The following is a 20169-nucleotide window of genomic DNA, read 5'->3' on the forward strand; positions in this document are numbered from 1 at the left end:
TGGCTTTACTTGGGCGGTATGTGGGGTCTTTGGCTGTCCTCGGTTGTAGGGTTTATAGTCTGTGTGCCCCCTGGGGTAATCGTTCCCCTTGACAGTAGCTTTCTTGCTTTCTGCCAGTTCCATCCATTTGGCTCCAATCTCCCCCGCCTCAGCGATATCTTTGGGATTTCTATCTTGTATGTACCGTGTGATGTCTTCAGGAACACCATCCAAGAACTGCTCCATTTGTATGAGGAGGTTCAGTTCTTCCAAGGTTTGAATGTTGTTTCCTGTTAGCCAGGCCTCATAGTTTTTTGCAATGTAGTAGGCGTGTTTGGGAAATGACACCTCTGGTTTCCACTTTTGGGTTCTGAAACGCCGACGGGCATGATCTGGGGTTATCCCCATCCTGTATCTGGCCTTGGTTTGAAAAAGTTTATAGTCATTCATTTGCCGCTTAGGCATTTCAGCTGCCACCTCTGCTAAAGGTCCACTGAGGTGTGGCCTTAATTCTACCATGTACTGGTCTTCGGGAATGCTGTACCCAAGACAGGCTCTTTCAAAATTTTCCAAGAAGGCCTCGGTGTCATCACCTGCCTTGTAGGTGGGAAATTTTCTGTGCTGTGGAGCAGTAATTGGCGCTGGGTTGTTAGGGGTGGCTGACACATGCAGCCCAGCTTTTGCCAACTCCAGTTCATGTTTTCTCTGTTTTTCCTTCTCTTCATTCTCTTTTTGTTGTTTTTCCATTTCTTTCTGTTGTTTTTCCATTTCTTTTTGGTGTTTTTCCATGTCTCGGCGGTGGGCCGCCTCATCTTCTGCTTGTTTCCTTCGGTAGGCCACCTCTTCTTCTTCTAGTTTTCTTTTGTGTGCTGCCTCTTGGGCTGCCTGTTCTCTTTGGAAGGCTGCCAGTTTCATGTTTTCTTCCTTTTCTTTTATCTCCATCTCTTTTTGTTTTATTTCTAGTTCCTGTTTGTGTTTTTCCATCTCTCGCCTGTGTTCAGCTTCTTTGAATTGGTCTTCGGGCTCCATTTTTGTCCTGGTAGACATGGTTCCTGTTTTCTTGTGTTGGGGTGCCCTCCGGTGTTTCTCTTTTGAACTGCAGGCTCTGTTGCCTCCTGAAGTCTGCCTAGCAACAGTGCCTTTAGCTAATCTTCAATGTTAAGTAAACCTGAAAAACCACTTTATTTGCATGCATATAAGTGCTGGTACTTGCCTCCTAATGGGAGGGCTATTGCATGACAAAAGGCCCTCAACAGTCTCTTAATGGCTTCTCGCTTAACATGCAAACCACAAACTGCTAGAGAGAGCAGAAAAAAAAAATTATCTCTGGTTCCCTTTTAAAACCAAACTGTTTCTCTCTGCTAAAAAGCCCTTAGCAGAGAAAAGAAAAATATAATATTCCTACTGGCTTCTGGATTCTGTCTATCTCCCAACCGCTGCTACACCATGACATAACCTTATTCCCAGATCTGGACCTTAGCGTCCAAAATATGGGGGTTAGCATGAAAACCTCCAAGCTTAGTTACCAGCTTGGACCTGGTACTTGCTGCCACCACCCAAAAAATTAGAGTGTTTTAGGGCACTCTGGTCCCCCTGAAAAACCTTCCCTGGGGACCCCAAGACCCAAATCCCTTGAGTCTCACAACAAAGGGAAATAATCCTTTTCCCCTTCCCCCCTCCAGGTGCTCCTGGAGAGATACACAGACACAAGCTCTGTGAAACTACACAGAGACTCCCCCCTCTCTGTTCCCAATCCTGGAAACAAAAAGTACTTTCCTATTCCCCCCAGAGGGAATGCAAAATCAGGCTAGCCAATTCAGTGCACCCAGATTTCCCCTGATTCCTTCCTCCCACCAATTCCCTGGTGAGTACAGACTCAATTTTCCTGAAGTAAAGAAAAACTCCAACAGGTCTTAAAAGAAAGCTTTATATAAAAAGAAAGAAAAAATACAAATGATCTCTCTGTATTAAGATAACACAATACAGGGCAATTTTCTTAAAAGAATATTGAATAAACAGCCTTATTCAAAAAGAATACAAATCAAAGCACTCCAGCACTTATATTCATGTAAATACCAAAGAAAAGAAACCATATAACTTACTATCTGATCTCTTTGTCCTTACACTTAGAAACAGAAGATTAGAAAACAGAGCTACTTCTCCAAAGCTCAGAGACAGCAGGCAGACAGACAAAAGACTCAGACACACAATTCCCTCCACCCAAAGTTGAAAAAATCCGGTTTCCTGATTGGTTCTCTGGTCAGGTGTTTCAGGTGAAAGAGACATTAACCCTTAGCTATCTGTTTATGACAGGACTGCTGTACAGTAAATACCCCACAGCACCTCTGCATTCACACCCAGCATCATTAACATACACTCCGCCCAGCATTCACACCCAGCGTCATTAACACACACCCTGCCCACCATTCACACCCTGCATTATTAACATACACCCTGCCCAGCATTCACACCCTGCATCATTGACATACACACTGCTCTGCATTGGCACCATGTGTCAACACAAAGACCTTGCTCTTCTCTGCATTCACACCCTGTGCGATTTAACACACACCTCGCTCTGCATTCACACCATACATTAACAGACTCCCTGCCCAGCTCTGCATTCACACCTTGTGTCATTAACACATTGTCACAAAGCGTGGGGGAACACAAGGCCCTATACCCCCAGCTTCCTGCAACTCACCATGACTCTCAGCCAGCCAGTAAAACAGGTTTATTTAGATGACAGGAACACAGACCAAGACAGGTCTTGCATGCACGGACAACAGGATCCTCCCCAATTAGGTCCATCTTGGGGTCCCAGGGGCACCACAGCCCCATTGGGGAATCAGAGCCCCGTCTGCGCTTCCCTCCATTCCTTAGCCAATTCCTGAAAACTTCCTCTCTCCCCCCAGCGTCTCCTCTCCCAGCCTTTGTTCAGCTTCCCGGGCAGAGGTGTCACCTGGCCTCTAACCCCTTCCTGGGTTCTCATGTTACATGCTCAGGTATCTTTCCTCAAGGCCGGTCTCCCATCCTCCAGTGCAGATCGTCCTCTCAGGCCAACACTCCCCACTCAGCATTCACAGACCACATTAAGAACAGTCCCAGTTCGTCACACACATGCACAGCCCAGCTTTGCATTCACACTCTGCATCAAGACACCCATCCTGCTCTGCTCTGCATTCACACCCTGCATCATTAACACACACACTGCTCTGCTCTGCATTCTCACCATGCATCATTAACACACACCCTGCTCTCCGTTCACACTTTGTGTCATTAACACAGGCCTGCTCTGCTGTGCCACTATCCTCAGGCCGACCTCTCAAATATCGATACTAAGGATGGGTCCCATCTAACAGGCATGTCCCCTTGGTTTCCACGAGGACCCCGCAACACCAGCTCCTTTGGGCTGAAAGTGGGGCCCAGCCAGGAAAACACAATTTGAACTGACACAACCCTGTGCGCCGCCACCTTGGGAGGGACCCACCACACCAGAACATGCCTGTCCGCCAAAGCCAGCAGAAGCCCACCGTGCTCACACATCATGCCACCCTCCCAGGGACCAGCGGGGCAACAAGAGCAGTATGGACCAGTCAGCGTCCAACAGCATCTGCACATCCCCGTTCTGCCCATCTAGGAGCCACCCACGCTGAGCCCAGGGCAAACTCTGGCTCACAGTTTATCGAGTCTCACAATGTGCTCCAACCCCAAGGACACAGCATGTGTTCAGGCCTCTCCACATGACAGAACATCCCCAGACCCTGCCACCCTGTCAGCGCAGTGTCCCTGTTCAGAGCAACGGTGCAGGGCTGAGCACAACACGCCACACACCTCTGCCTAGCCCGAGAAAGGCCCCCAGGTGACCTGTGGCATGTCAGGCTGCCTGGGCACCCACTCTCCAGAGGAGACTCCACTCCCACCCAGGGCTGGAGGCCAACAAACCCACCAAGGCCCCCGACACAAGATTGTCTGGCCAGGGCAGCCCTGGGGACTGTGGGTTGCTGAACCGCAACCTACTGATGTCAGGGGAGTTTTGCCATCGAGGCCCATGGGGCCAAGACGACACATTCCCAGAGTGCAGCTCTGGTCAGCCACCCTCTGGTAGTGGAGCCCCCTGGGGCTTATACCCACAGAACAGCTTCTCAGCGAGGCCCACCCAGTCCTGGCATTGGAGTGGGAGTTGGGGGGCGTTTCCATTTCTTACCCTGGGTCTCTGCACCATTCGAGGCCTGGGTTCCCTCAGGGCAGGGCAGAGGATTCGCGGCGAGCTCTGAGTGCTCCTCCCCTCTGCAGCAGCCGTGATCACTGGCCCAGGCACAGGCAACCACTAGCCCCCAGCTCTCCCCGCCTGGAGACTGCAGTGAGTGATCTGGGGAGGCTGCTGCTGGCTGGGACAATGCTGAGAGCCCTGTGGACACTGTAGCATGCTGGGCCCAGGCTCTGCAAGGCGACGGCTCAGACAGACCCAGACTCCCCTCTGCTGCAGGCAGGCATCCAGCATTGCCATCTCTGCAGCATGGGCAGGGGCTGAACTCAGGCCCAGAGTTTCCATCACGCTCATGGATAAATATTAACTCAGGTGCCGAGGACAGAACTCTGGTTCATGCCGCAAAACCCCTCACCCATCCTCAACTGGGTCTGCAGACCCCCGGTCGCTGCTCCTGAGAACCTGAGCCAGGTCAACCTGAGCTGTGATGCAGGTTGGAGGGGAGCTGGGACTTTTGTCTCCTGGGGGAAGGGGCATCTCCCATGTGGCTGGACAACCCCACCCCCAGCCCATGATTAGGGCTGTGGGGCCTGGCACACACTGCCGCACTCTGGATCCCCAGCTGGGGTAAAGGCCCCTGGCAGGAGGAGAGATGCCCGGGCCAGTCACTCTGGGGCCCGGATGTGGACAGCAGCGAGAGGCTGCCTGAGCAGCAGCCCAGCATGTTCTCTGATCTGCCCGCCTAGCCAAAGAGCCCACCCACAGCAGAGAGAAGCACAAGGGTCGCCCCCACATTTATGTCCGTGTCTGGGGTGACAAAATCCTTCAAGCACTCGATGGGGCCCATCAGGAACGGGCAGCGGTTGGAGAAGACCTGCAGCGAGAAGAGAGCCAGCCCTTGAGATGGCAATGGACACAGTTCGCCCCCTCTCATGTAGCAGCCCCAGGCTCCCTCTGGGGTGGGACGTGGCAGCTCTTTAACAATTGTCCAGCAGCCAAGTGCAGGAAAGGAGCAATGCAATGCTTGAGGCTCTCCAAGCACCACACAGGTGTCAGCCAACAAGCCCTCCCCACTGACCCCAGAGAGGGGCTGGGGACAGTTACTGTCCCTGCTTTCCAGAGGCCACCTGGGCAGAGCGGCTGGGCAGGGGTGGTGGGACACTCACCACCCCTGCCCAGCCACGTCCCCAGCATACATGGCAGGGGGGATCAGTGACTCCCCTCCATCACAGCCCCATAATGCTCCAGGAAGAGTGTGAAAGGTCTGCCCCACACAGCTCCAATGCTGCCTCCCAGGCTGGTGCACAGTGGGGGCAGCCAGCTCCTCCACCCTGGCCTTGAATGACCCCCCCACAGACATGCTGGCCTAGGACTTGCTCAGCTCCACTCCCCCCACTCCCAACAATAGGCCAGCACCCACCTCAGCAGCCCACTCTGTGCCATGGAGCGGAAGCTCAGGATCCCCCCGATGATGGTCATTCTTTTCAGCACATGGTCAGCAGCTGGGGGAGAGACGGGGTCGGGGGTGAATCGTGAGGACACACAGGAGAGAGGGCTGCAAAACAAATGGGGTACAATGTACCCCTGGGCCTATGCCTGGGAACTAGCACCCCTCACCCCAACCCTGAGCCCCCCTCCTGAGCCCCCAGCTCTGCCAGTACCCCTCACCCCAACCCTCAGCCCCCCTCCCGAGCCCCCAGCTCTGCCAGTGCCCCTCACCCCAACCCTCAGCCCCCCTCCCGAGCCCCCAGCTCTGCCAGTGCCCCTCATCCCAACCAGATCCGCATCTAATATTTCTGACCCTCACAAGTGAAAACAAATAGCGCCGCCTCGCCCCGCCCCCTGAGCGTCGCCCAAGTCCCCGTCCCCCCAGCGCTGCGCGGCCGAACCAAAAAAACCCCAGACCAAACCCCGAGGGCCGCCTGGTCTCGAGGTGCTGCCCAAAGCACGTGCTTGATGGGTTGGTGTCTGGAGCCAGCCCTGGACAATGGTCCCAGTGCTGGCCTGGCGCAGCAGTGCCTCCAGGTACGTGCATGGAGCCAAAAAGCCTCCACTTACACCGGACAGCCAGGCCCAGCACTGTTCTCCCAGCCTGCTCAGAGTCTGCTCTGCCAGAGCCCAAACTCCCTTGTACCGGTGTGTGAGCACGGGATGGGATTGAGGGGCACTAGCAGAGCTGTGTGGGGAGCTCAGAGCTGGGCTAGCAGGGGCTGCGGGTCGGGATTGAGGGGCACTGGCAGAGCTGGGCAGAGCCCAGAGCTGGGATAGCAGGGGCTGCGGGTCGGGAATGAGGGGCACTGACAGAGCCAGGCAGAGCCCAAGGCTGGGATAGCAGAGGGCTATGGGTCAGGACTGAAGGGCACTGGAAGAGCTCGGGGGAGCTCAGAGCGGGGATAGCAGAGGGCTGCAGCTCAGGACTGAGGGGCACTGGCAGAGCTAAGGAGAAGCCCAGAGCTGGGCTAGCAGGGGCTGCAGGTCGGGAGTGAGGAACACTGACAGAGCTGGGGGGAGCTCAGGGCTGGGCTAGCAGGGGCTGTGGGTCAGGACTGTGGGGCACTGGCAGAGCTGTGAGGGAGCCCAGGGCTGGGACAGCAGAGGGCTGTGGGTCGGGATTGAGGGGAACTGGCAGAGCTGGGGAGAGCCTAGAGCTAGGATAGCAGAGGGCTGCGGGCCAAGATTCAGGGGCCCGGGCAGAGCTGTGGGGAGCCCAGGGCTGGGCTAGCAGGGGCTGCAGGTTGGGATTGAGGGGCACTGACAGAACTGGGGGGATGGGAGCCCAGGGCTGAGACAGCAGAGGGCTGTGGGTCAGGCTTGAGGGAAACTGGCAGAGCTGTGTGGGGAGCCCAGGACTGGGATAGCAGAGGGCTGTGGGTCAGGATTGAGGGACGCTGGCTAAGGCAAGCTCTCACGTGGGCAGCCTGCCCCCTTGTTGGCTCTAGAAGTAGGTTTTTGTTCCTTCTTCTCCCCAGCCCTATTTGCCCAGAAAGTACAAGATCAAGGGGCCTGACTTTTTCTCCCATTGCTGTCCCCATGCTGGGCAGGGCCACCCATCGCTCTCTGAGTGCCGGCTTTCCAGCGCCATGAAATCCCCCTAGGTGCACAGAACCACAGAAATATGGGGCTGGAAGGGACCACAAGAGGCCAGGCACAGAGGCAGGACATCTGGACCATCCCTGACAGGGATATGTCCAACCAGTTCCCACAAACCTCCAGTGATGGGGATTCCACAACCCCCTTGGAGCCTGCTCCAGAGCCCAGCGACCCCAGGAAGCTTTTCCCACTATCTAACCGAGATCTCCCTGGCTGCAAACAGCGGATTCCTTCGTGTCCCATCAATGCACATGGAGAACAACTGGGCCTCGGCCTTCTTCGGAACAGCCCTGACCGTAGCTAAAGACTGGTGTCAAGTCCTGCCTTGGCCTTCTCTGTTCTACACTCGACATGCCCAAGACTTTCAACCTTTCCTCATAGGTCAGCTTTTCCCACTTCCCCCATCCCTCCAGGCATCTCCCAGGCTCTCCTGCCCCATGGCTCAGGGATACCCAGGGATCTCTCCTGTCCAGTGGCCCAGGCCAGGCTGCCACCAGCCCAGGCACCCACCAGTTGGTGTAGATGGTGGTGAGGGTCTGCTCCCCGCTGGAGTCCAGGGGTTGTGTCTGCTGAAGCAGGACATTGTGGATGATGCGGCTGGAGTCCACGCACGTGAACTGCCTCAGCGACTGGATGAAGGCGAGGTAGGAGCACAGGCCAGCCAGCACCTCAGAGGGCCGCGCAATCTCCTGCGTAGCCTGGTTGTAGCTGGCCATCCACACGAAGGATCTGTAAGGGGATGGGGGACTCAGAGGGGGCCCCACACAGACCTCCGAGTAGATCTGCTGAGCCCACAACCTTCCCGCTGAAAGCACCCAGCCCCACTCCCATGTTCCCTGCAAATGGGCATTTCCCAGCACAACTCAGCTCAGAAGTTGGCTGGGGCTTGTGGATGTAACAGCACCAATAGCCAACTCAGTCTCCCAGCCCGAGAGCCATGGACAGGGACACTCCACGTTCACCTCCCTGCCCAAGGGCCATGGACAGGGACATGCTGTGCCCCCCTCCTCACCCGCCCACCTGAGGGCCATGGACAGGGACACGATGTGCCCCCCTCCCCACCCGCCCACCTGAGAGCCATGGACATGGACACGCTGTGCCCTCCTCCCCACCCTCCCGCCTGAGGGCCATGGACAGGGACACGCTGTGCCCCCCTCCCCACCCGCCCGCCCAAGGGCCATGGACACGGACACGCCGCATCCCCCTCCCCACCCGCCCACCTGAGGGCCATGGACAGGGACACGCTGTGCCCCCCTCCCCACCTGCTCGAGGGCCATGGGCAGGGACTCACCACTCTGCCATTCCCACCCACCCAAGGGTTGTGGGCAGGAACGCAACATGTCCTCCTCCCAGCCCATGGGCCATAGTCAGGGACCTGCCACGCTCCCATCCCCGCCTGCCCGAGGTCCACGGGCCATGTGCAGGGACCCGCCACACCCAGCCAGCCACGGGGCCTACGGACCTGTTGAGCCGCGTTTCCAGGTGGCTGCTGAGATATTCGGCCGGTGTGTGACCATGCGCTCGAACACGGTGAAGCTGGGGACGTGGCTGATGCTCAGGGAGAGCTCGCTCAGCACCTGGTGCAGCTTGTCCATGCTGGGGGCAGAGACGCCGGCACGGTCACCGCTCGCCGCAAATGGCTCTGGAGCCCGGGCCCCTCCCCCACACCTGTCAGCCCAACGCACACTAGCTCCCAGACCCCAAATGTGATGGGACCATTCAAATGAATGGGAAAGTGGGCAGCACAGATGCCTGGGTTCACCACCCCCTCCGCTCCGAGGGGCAACAGGCAGCCCGGATGCCTGGGTTCACCACCCCCTCCACTCTGAGGGGCAACAGGCAGGCTGGAGGCTTGGGTTTACCAACCCCTCCGCTCCAAGGGGTAACAGGCAGCTCGGATGCCTGGGTTCACTCGACCTCTGCTCCGAGGGCTGACAGACAACCCAGATGCCTGGGTTCACCCCACTTCCACTCCAAGGGGCAACGGGCAGCCCGGATGCCTGAGTTCACCCTACCTCCGCTCCAAGGGGCAATGGACAGCCTGGATGCCTGGGTTCACCCTACCTCCACTCCAAGGGGCAGTGGGCAGCCCGGATGCCTGGGTTCACCCTACCTCCGCTCCAAGGGGCAATGGGCAGCCCGGATGCCTGGGTTCACCCTACCTCCACTCCAAGGGGCAATGGGCAGCCCGGATGCCTGGGTTCACCCTACCTCCACTCCAAGGGGCAGTGGGCAGCCTGGATGCCTGGGTTCACCGCCACCTCCACCCCGAGGGGCGACAGGCAGCCCAGATGCCTGGGTTCACCCCACCTCCGCTCTGAGGAGCAACGGGGCAGCTCTGAGGATGGGAGTGCTTATGAAGGGCCAGGTGCCAGTATCGCTTCTCAGATCTGAGCCATCAGCCATTCTGGGGACCCAGAACCTGTTCCCCCACTGCCCGGTTACCCCAGCCATCTGAAGCACAGGGGGAGGAGTCCTCTGAATGGGGAGAACCCCCACCCCCAAAGGATGGCAGAGCAGCTCTAATGCCCCTTGGGAGACCCCCATGCAGTGGGCTTACTTGCTCACCATGATCCGGTCCTTCCTCTGGCTCTCAGCCCCTGGCTTGTCCCGCTCCGGCTCCCCCTTGTTGCGGGGCTGCTTCTGGGCCTTCTTGTTCTGGGCCTTGCTGATGGTGGAGGTGCAGTGTTTGGGCAGTAGCTTCCCAGGAGATAGAGACAGGGGCTCTGAGCGAGGGAGGGGCTGGGAGCTTGGAGGGCCAGGATTTGGCAGCCCCCCAGACGCACATAGGGTCCCCTCCCACCACACCCCAGTCCTGGTGCAGGACACATCTCACCTGCCTGGCATCTGGCTTGTCTTGCCACAGAGCCACTGGCCACACTGATGCCCACCCCCACCGCCGCCAGGGCTCAGCAAGAAGCAGTCACTGGCCATTTGTTCCCTGGCAAGGCTACATGACTCCAACCACGGCCATCTCCATAGCCCCCAGCACCAAACAGCCCCGCAGGGCTTTGCCAGCCTGGAGAGCAGCCTGTGGAGGGCCGGCCACAGCCCTCAGTCAGCGCGCCCAGATGGTGAGCAATCCTGGTACATGCAACTGCTGCTGTGCACTCAGCTGGCACCTCAACAAGGTACCCCACCCAGGACCACGCCACACCCTGTGCCCCTCACCTGCCCACCAAACCCCCGGCTGGAAGCAAACCCACCCAGTGCCATGCCACGCCCCATAACCCCCTTGCTCACTGATGTGCCCCCAGTCTGGCAGCTCCCCCGGTACCACCCAGCCCCATGCCCATGCCCATGCCCCTCACCTGCTCACAGAGGGGTCCCCAGGATGGCAGATCACCCAACACCCCCCAGCACCATGCCACACCCCTCACCTGCTCACTGAGTTTGCGCTGCTCGGCACATGCTCCATGATGCAGTTGGCAGCCTGCTTGGCGATCTCTTCCAGGAAGCTGTTGCATAGACCCAGGCTGCAGCTCTTCAGGTGGGGATACTGCGGAGAGAGGCCAGGGACGGCTCACGGCTCTGCTCCCCCACCTGGCACCTTCCAGCCACAGATCCCAAATGCCAGCCACTGAGCTTCTTACCCCATGGGGGAGGCAACCCTGCCCCCCCATGCATTGTCCTGTGTGCCCCCGTCTCCTCACCCACACATCTCCATGCATGCCTGCCCACCCCTCCCTCCCGAGTTCTCCCCACATGGATCACCATGCATGCCCCCCGGCCCTCCCACAGGGGGGTTCTTCCCCTTTATATTGCCACCCGTGTCCCCATGTCCCCCCTAAATCCCCATGCATGTCCCCTGTACCTCCCTGATGCATCACCATGCATGCTCCCCAGGCTCTCTCCAGGCAGTGCCCCTCCTCATGCATTACCCCCCAGCTACGCACCTCCTCTGGACACATGGGGTGGGTGCCGTGGGCAAAGTGGCTGCAGACGAGCGGGAAGATGATGGTGAAGCGCAGCATGGCCGGCTCCTCCATGGTCAGAGCAAACAGCTTCTCGAAGGTGCGGACATAGAAACTGTTGCGGTAGAAGGACACATCAGCACAGCTGGGGCAGGAAGAGTCTGTGTGTGCGCACACAGCTCTCCATGTAGGTGTGTGCATGTGATTCCATGTTTGTGTGTATGTGTGTGATTCTGTATTCATGTGATTCTGTGTTTGTCTGCATGTGCAAGTCCATGTGCATGTGATCCCATGTTGTCTGTGCATGCATGTGCTTTTCCATGTAGGTATTTGCATGTGATTCTGCATGTGTGATTCTGTATTTGTGCGTATGTGTGTGATTCCAGGTGTGTGTGATTCCGTGTTTGTGTGTATGTGCGTGATTCCATGTGTATGTGCTTCCATGTTTGTATGTTTGTGATTCTGTGTTTGTGTGCGCGTGCATGTGATTCCATGTGAGCAGCACCACCCCAGCCCCTTCACATTGCTCAGAGGCCTGGATCCCACTGGCTGCTGTGCCCTCTGCAGCTGCATCTCAGTCCCTCATACCCTGGATCAGAGCCAGGTTCTGGGGGGCGTGGGTCTGAATGGGCCAAGCACAGGGCCAGAAGCCAGGCCTTAGCAACACTGTTGGGCTAGCTGCACCAACTCTTCCTGCCCACCATCTGACTGTCCAGTGCTCCCAGAGCGACCCCTGCCCTGAAAAGTCAGTGAACAGGCCTCACACCACGGCTCCGAGGGTAGTAGATCCTCTCCCGCACCAAATGGTGCGACGGGGAAACTGAGGCACTGATGGGGTTGAGGCAGGCCCAGCACTGGCCCCTGAGCTGATGTGGATGTGGCGGGAGGTAGGGTTGCCAACTGTCTGCTCCAGGGGTCGGCAACCTTTCAGCAGTGCTGTGCTGAGTCTTCATTTATTCACTCTAATTTAAGCTGTCGCGTGCCAGTCATACATGTTAACGTTTTTAGAAGGTCTCTTTCTATAAGTCTACAATATATAACTAAACTGTTGTTGTATGTAAAGTAAACCGAGTTTCAGAACGTTTAAGAAGCTTCATTTAAAATTAAATTAAAATGCAGAGCCCCCTGGACTGGTGGCCAGGACCCAGGCAGTGTGAGTGCCACTGAAAATCAGCTCGCGTGCCGCCTTCGGCACATGTGCCATAGGTTGCCTACCCCTGGTCTACTCGCACAAACTCAAATGCCTTTGCTCTGCCCCCTGTCCCACCCCTTCTCTGAGGCCCCGCCCCCACTCACTCCAGCCCCCTCCCTCCATCGCTCGCTCTCCCTCACCCTTCACCCTCACTCACTTTCACCGGGCTGGAGCAGGGGGTTGGGGTGTGGGAGTGGGTGTGGGCTCTGGGCTGGAGGGTGGGGTCGAGGGTTCAGAGTGTGGGAGGGGGCTCCAGGCTGAGCCTGGGGCAAGGGTTTGGGGTGCAGGAGGCATCTGGGCTCTTGGAGGGAGATTGGGTGGGGGAGGGGGCTGGGGCAGGGGGTTGGGATGCAGGAGAGGGTGTGGGGTACAGGCTCCGGCCGGGCAGCACTTACCTCATGTGGTCCTGGAAGCGATGGTATGTCTGACAGCAGCTCCTAGGCTCAGGGATGGCCAGGTGGCTCTGCGCACTGCCACTGCCTGCAGACACCACTCCCACAGCTCCCATTGGCCACGGTTCCCTGTTCCCAGCGAATGGGAGCTACAGAGTTCCTGTTCAGGGCGGGGGCAGCGCGCAGAGACCCTCCTGGCCCGCATTCCAGGAGCGGCACGGAGCCAGGGTAGGTAAAGAGCCTGCCTTAGCTCCAGCGCACCACTGACCAGACTTTTAGCAGCCTAAAATCTCCCAGATTGGTTCAGTTGCCTCTGGGAGATGGAGCCTGATTCCAGGAGACTCTCAACCAAACCGGGAGGGTTGGCAACCCTAGTCGGCGGCTGAGTTGGGTGCATGAGGTCAGGGGTTGCCGGCTGCAGCTTGTCAGGGGGCTGAGCAGGGAAGGGGAGGGCTTGCTGGTTCTGGCTTGGCAGGGATCTGGCCAGGGAGAGGCTGTTGGTGCAGGCCTGGCAGTGGGTTGAGCAGGGGAGTTTTTGCTGGTGTGGGCCTGGCAGGGGGCTGGGTGGGGTGTGTGCACCCTGGCAGATGCCCAGCCCCTAATGGAGATGCAAACTTCTGGCGAGGGAGTTACCTGCAGCCAGAACCAGTCCAGGCGAAGCCCTGAGAAGTCGAACTTCTCCTTTTTGTCCACTGCAGGAAAGAGAAGCAGCTTTAGAGAGGCATCAGCAGCCCCATGAGCGGGGGGCTCTCCCCTCTGAGCTAGGGTTGCCAATCCTTCAGGATTGTAGTCTCCAAGAATTAAAGATTAATCTTTAATTAAAGATTATGTAATGTGATGACATCTCCAGGAATGCATCCAATCAAAATTGGCAACTCTACTTTCTGTGTTCCTGCCCCCCAGCGGCAGGGGCAGAGACAGGGCCTTGGAGGGGGTGGTGAACCCAGCCATCCGGGCTGCCCACTTTCCCACTCATTTGAATGATCCACTCGATGTGCAGCACCAGTGGCAGTCAAAAAAGCTAACAGAATGTTGAGAATCATTAAGAAAGGGGTAGATAATAAAACAGAAAATATCATATTGCCTCTATATAAATCCCTGGTACCCCACACCTTGAACACTGCATTCAGATGTGGTCACCCCATCTCAAAAAAGATATATTGGAATTGGAAAGAGTACAGAAAAGGGCAACAAAAATGATTAGGGGTATGGAACAGCTTCCATATGAGGAGAGATTAATAAGACTGGGACTTTTCAGCTTGGAAAAGAGACTAAGGGGGGATATGATAGAGGTGTATAAAATCATGACTGGTGTGGAGAAAGTAAATAAGGAAATGTTATTTACTCCTTCTCATGACACAAGAACTAGGGGTCACCGAATGAAATTAACAGGGAGCAGGTTAAAACAAACATAAGGAAGTATTTCTTCACACAACACAGTCCACCTGTGGAACTACTTGCCAGAGGATGTTGTGAAGGCCAAGACTATAACAGGGTTCAAAAAAGAAGTGGATACGTTCATGGAGGACAGGTCCATCAATGGCTATTAGACAGGAGGGACAGGGATGGTGTCCCTAGCCTCTATATGTCAGAACCTCGGAATGGGCGACAGGGGATGGATCACTTGGTGATTACCTGTTCTGTACATTCTCTCTGGTGCACCTGGCATTGGCCACTGTCGGAAGACAGGATCCTAGGCTACATGGACTTTTGGTCTGATCCAGTATGCCCGTTCTTATGTTCTTATGTTCTGGGCTGGAGCTATGGCCTGGCGCCTGCACACCCCATGGAGGGACCTGCTGCTCCGGGTGCAGCAGGGAGCCGTGGGGGCACCTGGGTAGCTTGTTTCAAGGTGAGAGACGACAGGGTGCTGATGAAGGATGACATGATGATGGACTCCTCCTCAGGGCAGACGGTCAGATTCTGAAAGAGATGGGCACAGCTTAGTGGGGCTTCTCGCAAGCAGCGGGGCGGGCGCATTCTGGGTTGTGGAGAGCCCACAGCGATGGCAGTGTTCCTGCCCAGAGATGGGGCTGGCTAGTGCAGGGCTCCCAAGCCCCAGGGAATTTTCCCCTCCCAGGGTTGCATGTCTCACTGTTGGGGTCCTGGTTGCATGGATTTCAGAGCCCTTCCCCTCAGCGTACCTGGATGATATCGCTGAGCAGCAGGGCGTCGAAGCGAGCCAGGTACTGGACGTGGTGGCACTGGATCACTGGGCCATGCCTGTGCACCAGGGTACGCAGCTGCTCCATGAGGAACAGCAGCTCGGCAATGTGACTGCAGGGGCGACAAGGGGCTGGGTCAGGCTCCTCTGAGGGAGGCAGTGCTGCACCCGGGCTCCTGCTGCCAGAGTCACTGGGGAACCAATCCCACAACCCTCTCCCCATATCGCCGCACCTGGGGGCGGGCAGGGCTGGATCCGAATCTGACAGCTCCAGCTGGAAACAGGTTACCCAGGGCAGCCCCGTGTCCACCACAGTGCCATGGGACTCCTGCCACCCCCCCATGCAGGTGTCCAGAGAAGTGCTGACCAACCCACCGGCCAAGTGTTCCCCTCTAGATTCCACGCCCAGAAGGGACCCCTCTGACCACTGAGTCTGAGCTCCTGAGTATCGCAGGCCACAGGACTTCCCCAAATGCATTTCTGTTCGAACTCAAGCAGAGCTTTTCGAAATTGCCAGCGGTGGAGAACCCCCCGCACTCCTGGGTAACTACTCCAGTGATTTCATTATTTCCAGCCTGAATGTGTCTAGCTCAGGGGTCAGCAACCTTTCAGTAGTGCTGTGCCGAGTCTTCATTTATTTATTCTAATTTAAGGTTTTGCATGCCAGTCAGACATTTTAACATTTTTAGAAGGTCTCTTTCTATAAGTCTATAATATATAACTAAACTAGTGTTGTATGTAAAGTAAATAAGGTTTTTAAAATGATTAAAAAGCTTCATTTAAAATTAAATTAAAATGCAGAGCCCCCCAGACTGGTGGCCAGGGCAGCGTGAAAGCCACTGAAAATCAGCTCGCGGGCCGTCTTCAGCGACCAGCCGCTGGAGCACGTCAGACGTTCGTCTGCTAGACTGAGGAGCCTAAATGCACCCTTTTCCATTTCCCCGGTGGCAGGTACTAGGGACTGTGATCCAGTTGCCCTTTGACCTGCTCTGTGTGAAGATAATCCACGGAGAACCTGCAGTGTTTCACCAGAGTATTTTCCAATGCTACAGGGAGCTGCTTTAGCTCTCCTGGCAGCAGTCTGGCCTGCAGTGCTGGGGCTGCCGACTCCCCAACCCCCAGGGCAGGATCCACAGCGTCTCCTCTTCCCCGCAGGGGTCATTTCCCATCTCCCCTCGCTTGCTCTTGGCCCACATCCTGTCAGGCCACGCCAGCCAGAGCGGGTGCCACTTGGGCCTTGCAGCAGCTGCACCCCCTTTGCACACCTGTGCTGGGGTATGGGCCACGCACTTCTGGCTGAATTGGGCACAGGATTGTCACCAGGGCCACAAATTAATGCCATGTCACTTGGTTCAATTTCCTATCCCCAAACCAACGCCCCCATGCTGCGGGCCCTGAGCAGAAACCCCAACCTTCTTGTCTGCCCGGGGGGCCCATGGGTCCAGTGCACCCCACTCAGCATGGGGCCCACACAGCCTCCCATGCCTTACAGTGAATAGTGTCTGTCTCCCCCCCACAAGAGCCAGACCCCCTCTAGTGCCTGTCCCCTTCAAGAACCAGGCCCCCCACAAGTGTCTACTCGCCACAGAGCCAGACCCACCAGGGGCCTGTCCCTCTCAAGAGTCAGAGACCCCGCTACACTGCCTCCCCTCCCCAGAGCCAGACCTGCCCAGCGCCTCCCCCTCTCCACGCCGGACCCACAATGGGCCTACCCCCCCAACACACACACGGAGCCAGCCCCCACCAATTCCCCCCCCCACCCCAGACCCAGACTCCCAGTGCCTACCCCGCACAGAGCCAGATCCACCATGGGCCTGTCCCGCTCAGGAGCCAGATACCCGCCCACATTGCCTCCCCTCCCCAGAGCCAGATCTGACCAGTGCCTCCCCCTCTCCGCGCCAGACCTCACAATGGGCCTAGCCCCACACACGGAGCCAGCCCCCACTAATTCCCCCACACACAGAACCAGACCCTCCCAGTGCCTGGCCCCGCCCACAGAGCCAGACCCCCCCCCCTGTGCCGGTCCCTCCCCCAAGCAGAGCCAGGCACCCTCAGGGTCCTCCAGCTCCAATAGCCAGACCCACCCAGGGACTGGCCTGCCCCTGACAGACCCACCACGGCCTGTCACACCCAGAACCAGACCCACCCAGGGTCTGGCCCACCCCGAAGATCCAGACCGCCCCAAAGCCTGTCCCCACCCCCCACTCCCTGACAACCAGATTTCACCTTGGACCACCACCCCTTGCCCAGGACACCCCAGGTCCCACCCCCCCAGTCCCACCCCGCCTCCTGCAAGCCTGGCCCTGCCCTGACCTGCCAGCGTAGTCCTCAGGGGTCTTGGTGACATGCTCAGCGTGACACACCAGCCAGTTCACCTCGTCGCGGCACAAGGAGAGCGCCACGAAGACGCAGAGAGCCTGGCAGGGCAGAGATCGGTGGGGTGGGCTCCAGGCAGGGCTCACAGGCATCACCGCAAACCAGACAGCAAACAGGGGAGGGGCCAACAGAGCCAAATAACCTCCCCTCACGGGCAGCCAGGGGCATGGGGTCATTCAGGGCTACCTGGAATGGGGGGAATCACTTCACAGGGGCAACGGAGAGGAAACAAACCTCACGGCATGGCCCCGCAACACAGGCAGGCCCACACGTACCCTGGCGGGTAGATTACGTCTGTGTCTGACCATTTCCTCCCTATGGCACTGCAGAGGGACGAGGGGGGCTCTGCCAAGAGCTAAGAACTAGCTGATTGTCCTGGTATTCATAGACTCATAGACTCTAGGACTGGAAGGGATCTCGAGAGGTCATCGAGTCCAGTCCCCTGCCCTCATGGCAGGACCAAATATTGTCTAGACCATCCCTAATAGACATTTATCTAACCTACTCTTAAATATCTCCAGCGATGGAGATTCCACAACTTCCCTAGGCAATTTATTCCAGTGTTTAAGTACCCTGACAGTTAGAAACTTTTTCCTAATGTCCAACCTAAATCTCCCTTGCTGCAGTTTAAGCCCATTGCTTCTTGTTCTATCATTGGAGGCTATGGTGAACAAGTTTTCTCCCTCCTCCTGATGACACCCTTTTAGATACCTGAAAACTGCTATCATGTCCCCTCTCAGTCTTCTCTTTCCCAAACTAAACAAACTCAGTTCCTTCAGCCTTCCTTCATAGGTCATGTTCTCAAGACCTTTAATCATTCTTGTTGCTCTTCTCTGGACCCTCTCCAATTTCTCCACATCTTTCTTGAAATGCGGTGCCCAGAACTGGACACAATACTCCATCTGAGGTCTGACCAGCGCAGAGTAAAGCGGAAGAATGACTTCTCGTGTCTTGTTTACAACACACCTGGTATTGCCAGACCTTGGTATGGGAAATTATGTCTGAGCTGTGGGACACGTGGGCTATTAGGCTCAGAATCCAAGGGGGAGAAACCTGTCACAGGACCGGTGACAAGGGACAGCCTGGGGCTGAGCCCATTGCCTCACTGCCGAAGGAAGATGCACCCTTGAGCCTACCCAAGACAGAGGAAGCCCAGGGGACATCTCGGCCCAGGGCCTGAGGCTCAGACACTAACTGGGACTGAACAAGAGACGAGAGGGAGCACGCTGTGTGCTGCATCCCCCTCACAGCGGGAGATTGGCCAGCCGTCTGGAACTGCTGGAACCGGAGGAGCGTTGCATGGTCTGACCATCGGGTGAGACCCCTTGTCCCCACAGACCTGGGACTGCAGGGAAGAGACCGGAGCACTCCCTGTCAGTGTGACCGGCAGGATGTGGGGCAGAGGGGCACTGGACATAAAAACACATGGCACCACAGTGACCATACATGTTCACACACATGCACACACATGCACACAGACACACTCACTCCCCTTTCCAGTTCCAGCCCCGCCCTGCCCCCTCCAGGGCCGGCTTTAGGAAGTGCGGGGCCCAATTCGAACATTTTCGGAGGGACCCTGGCAGGGATGACTTAAAAAAAAAGTGGAAAAAAAGCCTTTGATTTCTTTCATGTATTATTTACTTTCCATAACTATATGAATAATAAAATTATATATTATATACATTGCATCATATATGCTGTTGTTTGGCTATTAATGACCGTCATTTCACATGTGTGGGTCCCCGCCACTCCCTGGGGGTGTGCACATGTGTTGGTCCCAGCTGCTCCCTGCCCCTCTCATTGAAGCAGGTGTGCAGGGTTACTGCCCTGGAAACTGCAGGGCAGCAGTGGACATGGGGCTGGCTGGAGGCAGGGCAGGGGCTGATTGGAGGAAGGGTCTGGCTGCAGGCAGGCAAGGGGTGTGGGGCTGGTTGGAGACAGGGGGTGTGGGGCGGGCTGGCTTCAGGCAGGGCCGCGGGGGGTGCAGCAGGGGTTTGCAGGGCTGGAGGCAGCGGAGTGTGGAACTGGCTGGCTTCAGGCAGTGGGGTGCAGCAGGAGTTGACTGGAGACAGGGCAGAGGGTGCAGGCTGGGCAGGGTGTGCAGGGCTGGTGCGGGCAGCAGTGTGTGTGGGGCTGGCTGGCTTTGGGCAGGGCTGCAGGGGTGCGTGGCAGGGGTTGGCTGGAGACAGGACAGGGGGGTTGGCAGGGTCTGGCTTTGGGCACGGGGTGCAGAGCTGGCTGCAGGCAGGGGCGGCCGGACTGGTGTGGGCAGGTCAGGGGGTGCAGCAGAGGCAGCTGGAACCCCAGTCCTTTAAGTAGCCCCCAAACCTCCTTCTACCCAGTCCCGGACCTTCTAAATAGCCGCGAGAGCGCTGGGGAATGCATGGGGGAGGCGGGGCTCTGGCGGCTATTTAAAGTACCGGGTTGGCAAAAGCAGCTGGAGCCCCGGGCCCTTTAAATAGCCCCCAGAGCCCCTCACTGCCCCAGGGCTCCGGGGGCTATTTAAAGGGCCCCCAGCTCCAGCCGGGGTTGCGGGGTTTGCCACGCTCTGGCCGGAGCTCCAGCCAAAGCCGCCAGGCTTGCCGCACTCCAGCCAGAGCACGACAAGCCCCGTGGCCCCGCTCTCCCGGATGGACACCCGGATGGAGCGCGGCAAGCCCCGCCGCCCCGGCTGGAGCTCTAGCTGGGAGAGCGGGGCCGCGCCGCGCTCCAGCTGGCTCTTCGCTCAAAGGAGCGGGACCATGGAAGACCCCGGAGCAGACTGCAGCTGGGGACCGGGGTAAGTTTTAAAAAAAAAATTTTAAAGGTGCCTAAGGCGCGGGGCCCTCTTAGGCACGGGGCGCGATTCCCCG

General features: G+C 57.4%; 1 protein-coding gene across 1 annotated transcript in view; it reads right to left on the reverse strand.

The window, feature by feature from the left end:
- Positions 1-5992: 5992 nt before the first annotated feature.
- Positions 5993-20169, reverse strand: part of LOC115636206 (nck-associated protein 1-like) — a 40841-nt gene continuing 26664 nt past the window's right edge. Inside the window, 13 exon segments of the mRNA XM_030536016.1 lie at positions 5993-6218; positions 7790-8008; positions 8742-8788; positions 8791-8875; positions 9840-9979; positions 10660-10694; positions 10697-10778; positions 11176-11338; positions 12781-12791; positions 13411-13488; positions 14611-14700; positions 14922-15054; positions 17255-17358. Of these exon segments, the coding sequence (XP_030391876.1) occupies positions 5993-6218; positions 7790-8008; positions 8742-8788; positions 8791-8875; positions 9840-9979; positions 10660-10694; positions 10697-10778; positions 11176-11338; positions 12781-12791; positions 13411-13488; positions 14611-14700; positions 14922-15054; positions 17255-17358 (1413 nt within the window).

The sequence above is a fragment of the Gopherus evgoodei genome, chromosome 16 (genome assembly GCF_007399415.2).
Source record: "Gopherus evgoodei ecotype Sinaloan lineage chromosome 16, rGopEvg1_v1.p, whole genome shotgun sequence".
Classification (NCBI taxonomy): domain Eukaryota; kingdom Metazoa; phylum Chordata; order Testudines; family Testudinidae; genus Gopherus; species Gopherus evgoodei.